At 49.7% G+C, this 11,088-nt stretch overlaps 1 protein-coding gene across 1 annotated transcript; it reads right to left on the reverse strand.

The window, feature by feature from the left end:
• Positions 1-3,620: 3,620 nt before the first annotated feature.
• Positions 3,621-5,969, reverse strand: CEBPB (CCAAT enhancer binding protein beta). Its single transcript, XM_057387610.1, has one exon. It carries the CDS (start codon positions 5,691-5,693, stop codon positions 4,719-4,721), a length of 975 nt encoding a protein of 324 aa, XP_057243593.1. The 5' UTR covers positions 5,694-5,969; the 3' UTR covers positions 3,621-4,718.
• Positions 5,970-11,088: the final 5,119 nt, after the last annotated feature.

The following is an 11,088-nucleotide window of genomic DNA, read 5'->3' on the forward strand; positions in this document are numbered from 1 at the left end:
GGAGCTGTGGGAACGAGGGCTGTGCCAGCCCTGGAGCTGCAGCTCTGAGCACCCCCAGCAGCGCTCCAGGAGAAATTCTCACCGAGTTYCCCGAGTTTCCCATCAGGAAATCCCAGCACACGAATTTCATGGGATCTTGACGGCAATCCAAGGCTGGGTCTAATCTTTTTAGACCTTTACACACTCACCATGGATTGTTCTGCTCGTCTGCCCAGGCTGGGCCAAAGCAGCTTCAGCTCACTTGAAAGAATCAGGAACTCCAGAAAAACCTCAGGATMTTGTCCAGGTGTAGACTTTCTACCAAAGTTCAGCTTTACTTTGCAAAGATTAAATTCCCAGGCTATGTTTTGGATCCCGGTAAAGTGCTCAATAGAATTTAAGTCTTTTAATGATTTCACTTTCTGTTCAGCAAGTGTCTCTCAAAAGAGACCTAATTCCTCACAGATTTAATGTCTTGGTTTGGCCACATGGTTTTATATTTGCTTTATTGATTGATTAAAAAATGGTGTTCAGAATCTGAATGCAATTGTTTCCTTGGGAGCAGTCAGTAGATCCCTAATTTTGTTTGGCTTTTTTATTTAATGTACTAGGACCCTTTCGACATCCATGCATATGTTTAACTTTTCCTTCACATTTCACATTAGTATGCAAGGTTTACYCTAMAAYTCTGGCTGTTAAAYATCTGTGAAGACATAAAGAGCAAAAACCCAGCACTCAGAAAGTAGTAATAACTTCTTTTTAACAAAAGGAGCCAGGAGAAAAAGGAGTTAGAAACAAACTGTTCCACATTCATTCCCCCTTTCTACCCTATAATCATCTCTATCCAGCCCAAATTGAATTCAGAGCTCTGCTTTGGACTCACATTGGGTCATTGAACACATGCAAGACAAGATGATGGCAATTGAGCATTATCACTATAATGACAAAAGAACATGAGTGATTTGGGCTCAGACAGAGCTTTTCTCTTTATTAGAGCAGGTATGGAGTTGCATTGACTTTCATTCAGTCACAGCTAATGAAAACTCGTGTAAGAGTAACGTCATGGTTTTACACACATGCACAGTTGTTCACACAATTAAACTGCAAAGTGTAATTAAACATTGTGCACAAAGCTTTTTTCACACTCTGTGTATCTGAAGGCTACTGCAGGATTCCAGTGAGGAAAAATTACACTGTTATCAACTGTGATTGAGTCTCCATCCAACAGCCCTTGGGTGCAATTTGGGTGATTTTTATTTGACAGAGGAAGAACAATTAGTACAGCAAGATKYAAAAATTCCCCTGCATCTCCCACGRCTCAGCAATGGAAGGCAGWGRGAAAAGCAGAAAAGCAACACCASARCATCAGAGCTGCACTGGGTTCCACRTGCTTTGGGCAGATAACAGACAGTGATAACTGTGCTAACAAAATTATAATTGTATTTTTAAATATATATATTTTTAACTGYTAGATACGATTCACTTTGCAGAACTAAGCACTTCTAAATTCGAACACCTTCTAAACCAGTGCAAGGTGCTTTGGAAAGGGGATATCAGTGTCCCAGTGGTTTTGTAACTATAAGAAAGCCCTGTAGAAATGAGCTAGTGTAATACACCATTTGAAAAGAAAGATAAAGCTAAAAGCCAAATTTAAATGCTGTTTATAAACCTCTATAAAACTGAAGACAGATCTCTGGTGCCTGGAGTTCTCTGCATGGTTTGTCCTGAGTGGCTTTAGGAAGAGGAGCTCGGGAAGTCCTGTCCGAGGCCAACTGAGACATTCCGAGTCCTGTTCTCAGCCAGCAAAATCTTATTTGAAAAAGGAAACTAAATCAATATTTGGAGCTGAGACACTGTTTGGACAGGGATTTTCCAATCCCCCCACTGCAATTAGAAAAGGTATTTGGAATCTTTTGTCTACTATAGTGCTTGGAATTTTCTCAGCTTAATGTACAAACTATTTTTTCCARACYATTTTCTAGGAAATGTTTTAATTAYAGGGCCTTTTTCATATGTTGTTTTAGAAGGCAGAGTATTTCACGACCTCTGTGCATTTAATGGCACTACAAAGCTCTTACAGTGTAAGTTATGGGGGTCACACAAGATTAAGAATGAAGGATGGGGGAATTGTCTGTCCAAGTCTTTCACGGGTTCCTTCTGAGACGAGTGTAAAATCGGTGCATTAATGGCCTCCATTTTCCTGTCTGTACAAAAATCATTGCTGCACAAGGTTCCTCCTGAACGAGAAATCTGTCATCCTAATTTGGAGATAGCTTGGAATGCAGCAGTAATTCAAACATCATTCTTTAAATTGCAGCGATGCCGCCCTGGCAGTCCTGGGCTGGGCAGGCAGAGTTTAAGGATGGGGATTAGCTCCTTCATGCCTGCTCGAGCTCTATCTGCAAAACTGGACTATTATTTAAACACWTATAAATACCTTCAGTACATCTTATCTTTCAATCTATCCTGCCTTTCAGCCCCCACAGACTGAACTCTTGTTGGAAGCTTTGTTATTTAGAAAGAAAGAGAGAAATGTATCAGAGGACATCTCCAGTCCTCCAGCAATTCTCCCCTGGGCACACTCGGCTCTGCTTGTGAGTTTGGGCGACTTTGTGTGGCCTCCAGGACACAAGAAAATAGGATCTAACCATGTGGATAAGTTTCGTAATGATCCAAAGAGTAGAAYAAACAGCCACAGGAGGCTGGAGTAATCACGGTCACGAGGGACAAGAGACAAGATCCAACGTCTGTCGTGCCTGCAAGAACTTGAGTCATGCTGGTGCAGGAGCGAGCTCACCCAGAAATCTATTTTGGGGGCTCGTAAAAACAACTGGAGTGCACTGTACAAATGGAAAAGCAAACGGGGGAAATCCTTATCAGGGCTAATGCTGCCCTGCTCCCACTGCACAGCTCCAGGGGAGCAGGGAATGGGCAGGGAATGTCGGGGAGAGCTCCAGCTGACGGACCCGCAGGAGGCTCCGTTCTTSAGAGGCAAAAAAAGCAGAACAGTTCTTTCAGTAGAAAACATGTTTTGCTTAAAGAGACACTAGAAACAAGCAACAAATTTCWGATTTGCCCTGCAGCCCCTGGCTGTTTATGTTCAAATGTAGAGGAACAAATTCAAGGCCAGTGCTTTTATACTGAACCCCGTTTTGTGCTCAGCTGTCAGAGCACGGGCAGTTAAAGAGTTCCTTTCCCGGGGCATTGGGAATCTGGATCTAAAAACTTCACACTTAAATTTGGCCTAACAGGGAAATGGAAAATGCTGACTAAGACCTGATCTTTCGCCCRACTCCCTCTGTGCAATCAGCCTGGGACTGTTCACTCCTTCCAGACCTGAGCAGAGCAGGGAATGGCACAGCCAGGAGCTCTGGCAGGGCTGGCCTGTCCCAGAGCAGGCAGAACCTTGGATYTCTCCAAAACAAAGTCCTGGCCTGCTATAAAACCTCCTCCTCCCCTGCCACCCCTCACTTATTTGTTGCTTGCCCCAGCAAAAACCTCTCATCAGATAATTCTATCTAATTTTTATAAAAATATCTTGAGAGCGAAGGGAAGGGGGTGGTTCATGAGCCTCTCACCTGGTTGGGTGTCATGGGAGCTTCCTGTACAATGCCAAAATTACCCACATCCAACAGAAATGCTACTTTCTCATGTTTATTCCTGTAAACTACAAACATAAGAATTGCTGGATCATAGAGGATAGAAACTCTGTAAAGAAAAAAAATAAAACAAAAACAAACAAAACCTCATTTCAGGCTTCCTCCCTCACTTTTTCTTCCTCCCTCCCACTTCAGACTTGGTRTTGTTTGCCAAGGATTGGTCATGGTTTGGATAGCACATCTTGCTCTACACGTTCAAAACAGCATGAAGTGCAGAAAAAAACCCCAACACAAACATCTCCTCCCCAAACAACACCCAAGCGGCAGCTAAAGCAGGTGATTAGAGGAAATAAAATGCAGCAACAACAACTGGCTAAGACTTCCAGCTCTGCTCTTTGCTGAGTTTCTCTTGGGGGTTTTGGGGTTTGGTTTTGGTTGTCGGGATTTTTTTTTTTGCTTTCTCTGAGTCAGAGGAAGCTAAAAGAGCAACAAAAATCCCTATTCCTGATCGCAGCATCGAGCCAAAGCTGGAATTTCAGCCCTGTGTTTAATTTAACTTTAAACATGCCTTCAAAATAAAACAAGCTACTTTTTCTTAACCTAGTCATAAAGTTTATTAAAATTGTTCATTAATGCTTCAAATGTAGCAAGAATGCATAGATCCCAAAATATACATATGTATTTTCTTATAGAAATAGATTATTCTTTATAATAAAAAAACTGTAGGAACATCTTTAACAGATTACTCAATCCATGACTGACAGTTACACGAGATTGCATCATGTACACAGCATTCCCAGCCATGCTTAAAGGATTGCATCACTTTGCCCTTGCTCTCCTCTCGCTCTTTTAAATAACCCAGCGCCCAGCAGAGCCCGCCCGGGCCGGGGCCGGGGTCTCTCCGCGCCCCCTCCGCGCCGCCCGCCCCGCTCAGCCCCGGCCCCGCTCCGACCCGCGCGGCGGCGGAGCCTTCCGCCAACATGTCGACAGAGACAAAAAAAAAAAAAAAAAAATAATCCAACAGCAACACAAATTGAAACCAAAGCCGCCCGCCCGCCGCGGGCTCTCGTCCCCCTCGCCCCGGCCCCAGGAGCGCGGAGAGGGGCCAGGAGCTCCGCTCGCCCCTCGCCCGGCCGGGGGTCAGCAGCGCGGCGAGGAGGCGAGCAGGGGCTCGGGCAGCTGTTTGAACAAGTTCCTGAGGGTGCTCAGCTCCCGGGAGAGCTGCTCCACCTTCTTCTGCAGCCGCTCGTTCTCGGCCGTCAGTTCCAAGACTTTATGCTGCGTCTCCAGGTTGCGCATTTTGGCTTTGTCGCGGCTCTTGCGCACCGCGATGTTGTTCCTCTCCCGGCGGAGCTTGTACTCGTCGCTGTGCTTGTCCACGCACTTCTTGGGCTTGTTCTTGCCCGCCGGGGCGGTGGAGTAGCCCCCGCCGGCGGCAGCGGACTTGGAGGACTCGGAGGGGTTGGGGGTGCCGGGGGGGCTGGAGGAGGATGAGGTGGAGAGGTTCCCGCTGCTGCCGCTCGGCACCGACTGGTAACCCAGGTAGGAGCGCACGGTGCTGCCGTAGGGCGAGGACATGCCCCCCGGTCCCGGCCCCGCGCCCCCTTCTTCCTTACGGGGCCCTTTGCAAGAGTCCAGGGTCTCGAAGACCGGCTCCACTTTGGTTTCCACGATCTGGGGCGGGAAGCAGCCCGGCAGCACCCCCGGCTTGTGGCTCTGGCTGGCGCAGGGGTGGCTGTGCCGGGCGAGGCTGATGTAGGTGTAGTCGGGCTTCTTGCTGCCGCCGCTGCCTTTATAGTCCTCGGCGAAGAGATCGGAAAGGAAATCTTGGCCGGCGCCGCTGCTGCACGGAGGCTCAAAGTTGCCCCCTGCTGCTGCCGCKGGAGGCGGCGGCTGCGATGCCAAAGGCTCCAGGTACGGGCTGAAGTCGATGGCTCGCTCGTGGTCCCCGACGGTGAGCTCGGTCATGGAGCGGCCCCCGGCCGCCCGCGGGTGCAGCTTGTTGAGAGCAGCCAGACAGTCCGCCTCGTAATAGAAATTAGCCACTTCCATGGATTTAAAGGCGGGCGGCTGGATGGGGAGGCATGGTGCGTCCCAGGTCACCAGGCGTTGCATGAAAGCAAAGGGGGATGCGGGGAGGAGGAAAGGACGCAGGGGGGCCCCCCCGGCAGAGGGTCAAGCTGCCGCCGTCGGGGTGGGGGGCTCCAGACCCTGCCGCAGTCTCTGGCCTGGGCACGGCCCCGCGGCGCTGCCCGCCCGGCCTGGATCAGTCCCTGTGGCGCGGCGGGGCTTCACCGCTCCGGCAGCTGYGGCGGGGGCTGGCGCGTCTCCTCCGGACCATCTGGTTCTGGGTCCCGTGTCCTAAAGTCTCTGACTTAGGAAAGTTCCTTTGCTCAGTTATTTATAGGGGCGGTGGATCCCATAGCAACAGGCGCGTCACCGCCTGGCCGGCTGCCACTCGGCACGCTCGGGAACTGCTGTCCCGGCCCCGGAGGAGGCTCCCGGGGCGGGTGCGCCGTGCGGTGCCCGCCGGGCCGCCCACAACAACCGGGCAGGGGCGGAGGGACGGAGGGAGGGACCGAGCTGCGGGTCCGCAGGTGCGGGAGGCCGGGGCTGGCTCGGCCGGGATGGCAGCGGGCAGTGCTCGGTCCCGGGGCCGCGGGGACACGCTGTGCCAGGCGCTGCTGCYGCCCCGTGCCCGCCCGGGCTCTGCTTTGGCACCGCAGAGCGAGGCAGTGCCAGCGGCTGGCAACGCCGCAAGGGGCTGGGCACACATCGGGCTGGGCACACATCGTCCCGGGTCCCGTTTCACCCTCGGGGAAATCAAGGCAGGAGAGATTTTTCCGAGTTCTTTTGGCAAATCAGGGGGAAAGCTGCAAACCAGAGASGGATCCCGTTACTCTCCATGCCGTGCTGGTTTGGTGAATGCCCCTGGCAAGCAGCAGTGTCCACAGGGACACAGTCCTAGAGCCACTTTCCAGCGGCCAGCCCAGGGCCGAGCACTGCCCCAGGTTCCTCCAGGCCACTGCGAGCAGCCAGAGTCCAGCAAAACCAGCGCTTCTGGGGGCTGAAAGTTTGTCTTGGCATATTTGCTTTGGGTGATATGGTGCAACTGTCAGGTGCATACGTGATAGGGAGTGGGTGCTGCAGCCGAACGGGACGGGGCTCACAGCAAAGATTCGTGCATTGGAACATGGAATCCAAAAGTTCTTAGATTTGCGGGGTAAATTTGGGAAGGAAGACTGACTCTTGATGTCCRTTTTAATTAAAGACACCCACCTTGGGAATCAAACTTATATTTTCACTCTCTTACTCCCACATTTACCTGTCTACAAGCTGATGATTCATCTCCAGAATAAAGGACATTAATTTAAAACAAAACATATAATTAAAGGAAGTAGGAGTGTCCTCCCTCAGTAAAGAAGACCTAGCACTGCAGGGAAAATGACACTGACTCTTAGAATAATGTGAAGCAATCCTGCGGTGTGGGAAATATTGTAACGTTAAGCCAGAGGAACAGGTATTGCATTATATGATTCAAACAGTCAACTGTTCTTAATGTTCAAACCTCAGAACTCTGAAAAGAGGAAGAATTCAAGAATCAGTCCGTGGACCAGGATCATTGGACTTTTTCTTTCTCTTTTTTTTTTTCTTTTTCTTTTTATTTTCACATTTTAAAAGGATTTTTTTTGTTTGTTTGTTTCCATAACAAAAGCCCCCTAACGGGTTTTCAGGCTTCAAATATTTCTAGTTCCATCTTTATCTACCAAGTTAATCTTTGGTGAAYGCACTAGAGATTAAATTGGAGCTGGGCCTGGCCAGAGAGCTGGGTCTGGAGATTATAGCTGGAGCCCATAGCTTCATAAATATGAACATCTGTATTGGGTGCAAATGCTGGCAAGTTGCAGTGAGCCAGGGCTTGTTCTTTTGGCTGTTTACTCCTCATCCTGTGCTTTATCCTGCATTCTGATCTGGCGGTTACATCCAGYGGCTGCCCTAACTGGCCCTTCCAACTGAACTCTGAAAAATCAGCCTCATGTGTTTCCTACCCCCAACCATCTCTGCAGGGACAGGAGGTCTCTCGTGTGTGACCTGCTACAGCCTTGGTCTGCCCTGGCATTACCCCAGCAGGTCTCCAGCGTGTCATAGTCCTTGGCTAAAGTCAAATGCAAAAGCTGCTTGGTAAAATTCCTGAACAGATTTTCAAGATATTTTTGCAGATCTAAGTTTGCCCTCTTCAAATTTCTATCGCCCTTTTCTCTGCTGCTCTGCGGCACAAAGTTGTGTTCCTGGCTGGGGTTAATCCTCCCTAAGAAAATAAAATGTCTGTGCAACTGTCATGTGAAAGAGATTCTATCAGGGCTGGTGTGGCCCACACCTGCTCTCCCGGCCGGCGCTGAGTAATCCCGCAGTCACCCCGCTCACGTCAGCTGGGTGGTAATTCAGGTTGGATGTCCCCTCCTTCCCTTCTCCCCCTCACCTGCCTGCTCTACCTGGAGCTCTTTCAACTTCCTCCAGCTCACCTCAAACCCCAACATCCACTCTCATGGAGCCAACGTCCGTTCTCAGCTTCTCATGGGAACCTTGTTGGCGGGACTAACCACTTAGACAAAACCCCAGCGTTTGGCAAGCAGGTTTTGAGCTAACTCTGGTCTCTTTTCAATTATTTCTGCACTTGTCACAACAAATGCRTGGCCAGAAGTGGGGGTTTTGAAATGGGAACAGGTGCAGAGCGAGGCTCACAGCACAGGATTGAGCTGAGCTCTGGGCACAAGGAGCTCTGTCCCTGGGAGAGCCTGGCCTGGCCTTGCTGGATGTGCAGAGGATATTGATAATTGTCCTAAAAGCTCCTCAGAGATGCTTTCAACAGGGAGACATTCCTGGTAAAGGAACCCGGGCACTGGCAGCAGCTCCTCTGCAGCTTTTCTCCCAACAGAGCAATTTTCATTAGAAAAGCAGCACTTCTGTGAAAAGCACCTTCCTTCTAGTGATTCCATGATTTCTTTTTTTTTTTTTTTTTCAGAACTATTCAGCTAAGGGAGGAGATAGCAAAAGTCCCAAATTACTTAGTAAGAATGTAACATTGTTGAGAAAAAAAAAATCTGATGCAATAGCATCCAGATTCTTCTACATTCATGTGTGAAACAATACAGACACAGGGAGGGAACAGGAGGAGACCAGAGTGGTGAAAAGGTGGAGGGAAGAATCTCATCCTCACTGTTCATCTCTGTCATGAATYAATTTTGCTCTCTCTTTGTGCTGTAGAAGCCACAACTTTCCAGCTCTGGGCTCAGACCTACAATAAAGCAATGCAGAGGAATTTTCTTCCTGGAAATTGTCTTTTTTTCCAGGATTTCTTGCGAGCTTTCCAGTTCACGCACTCCAGGTCTACAGCAGCTGTCTCTGGAATGACACCAGCTTTGGGAGATGTTATTAGTTTAGTGCTGATGGCTCAAACACTGAAATGTTTATCAGAAGGTCTCTGGACTGAGGGTCATAGCCTAGAAAGACGCTGGCTGACATTTCTGATTTTCTCGCTGCAGTTYTGTCCCGTTTATTATTTCCCTGGCAGTTGTTCTTAGCAGGTCAGTAGGATCAGAACTGATCCACAGTGGAGCTTCTCATCCTCCCTGCAGAGCTGGGGCAGCACAGAGGGGCAGAGGAGGGCAGGGGGGAAAGGTGGTGGTGCCAGGAATTGGCAAAAGGGGCAGAGGAGGGCAGGGGGAAAGGTGGTGGTGCCAGGAGCAGCACGGAGGGGCAGAGCAGGGTGGTGGGGAAAGGTGGTGGTGCCAGCAGCTGACAACTGCAGCAGTTTTTTGCGATGCTGTGACAGTTTGGAGGTGAGCTAGGGGACAATGGGATGGATCCAGTGCAGTGTCCCTGCATCAAACAGGCTGGGAGAGCGCAGGGAGGTGGTTTGGGAAGGTCTCTGGGGGTTAGGAGGGGACCTTGCCTAAAAGACTGACTCAAGTAGAGCAATGTTGCAATAAAGGCCGTAAAAATAGAGAAGTAAAATTGAAATTTATTTCTGAGCATGTTGAGCGTTTTTTTTCCCTTCTCCCTTGCCCCAGGTCCCTCTTTATTCAGCTGCACAACAACAAYATGCCAACAACAACTCACGAGTCGTACCTGGCAGAGCCCGGGTTTGAAACGATTGCTCTCCACTTGCCGTTCTCTGCTGTAAAAAACAGCACTTACGAAATGTCAGACAGGGACAATGTCTCAACTCAGAGAGAGGTTGGCTCTCCTTCTGTCTGCCCCAGCTCTTAGACCCGGCTGGAGCCTTTGCTTCATTTGAACATGAGAAGGGATTGCCACATCTTTGCCCCTCTGTGCTGGCAGTCCCAGGGGCACGGCGCTCCCCGGGGCGGTCACAGCCTGTGGCTCCTGGACTCCTTCGCTTCTTTTGTTCCAGAGCCGCGTCCTCCCCCCGAGCGCTCCTCACCCTGCTCCCATGGGACACGGTGATGGCTGTGACATGGTTTTTGTTGCTCTTCTGCTGGTTTTCTCTCACCTCTGACCCAGCAGGCTCGGCCTTTGCAGCGCTGCGTTGCTCAATCCCCTTTATCTGCGCGTTGCTCTTTGCCCTACCGAGAGCGCGGAGACGACACCTGGGGATTGACACCGGTGGGACAACATCAGCCAAATACCTTCCCCGGGCAGATGGAAAATTTTCCAGTGCAAATTTGAGGTCAGAGCACCCATYCTGTGGCTCTGAGAAACAAAGAAAGGGGGAAGAGTCCAAAAACACGAAGGCCCGTGGAAGGGCACAGTGACAAAGCATGAGCTGCAGTGTCCATCCTGCATGGCAGAGAAAGTCCTGGCTGGAGCCAGGGAGGACCTGGGCTTCAGTCTGAGCAGGACAGTGAMAGATGACTTTGTATTTTAGAAATACCCCTTTTCTCATGTTCTAATAAAAATAGCAGAGTAGTTGCTGTCCACTAACAGTCCAGAAATTCTCCCTAGTTGTCTGATATTTCCTGGGTACTTGCAACCTCCTGTTTTGATGACTTTGTTACAGATCATGTATGTTAATACATTATTACTCTAATGTATCTAAGMTTTTAAAAGATCCATCAAGGGAGGATGAATCCTTCCAGGGTACCCTGCCAAGTGTCAGAAGATCCTAGTAACAGAACTTGGTAATTAWTTTAGAAAATTTCTAAAAGAGGAGAACTATCATGAGGCTGTGGGACAGGAAGCTTGAACTCATGGGGTGTACAGCCAGGGGCAACATAAAATGGGGAAAGTGTGAGAGGGGATGATGGGAATGGGCTTAGGTGAAGAATTAGAAGATTTTCTTCTTTATTGAAAGCATTCAGGATCTGTGCTCTAGACTGTAAAATACTTGTTTTCCATCTGCTCTCATCCCGTGTCGAGCACCACAGGGAAAGCGGCCCTGCCAGGGAATGGGTTCGGACTTGTTATTTGTGAGTGCTGGCACTCAAACAGCCCCGGGGCCGGTCTGTGTCACCCGGCAGCTGGCTGGGAGGACGGGGGGAACCACGGG

The sequence above is a fragment of the Malurus melanocephalus genome, unplaced genomic scaffold (assembly GCF_030028575.1).
Source record: "Malurus melanocephalus ecotype Western Australia unplaced genomic scaffold, MMel_1.1 scaffold_1271, whole genome shotgun sequence".
NCBI classification, from domain to species: domain Eukaryota; kingdom Metazoa; phylum Chordata; class Aves; order Passeriformes; family Maluridae; genus Malurus; species Malurus melanocephalus.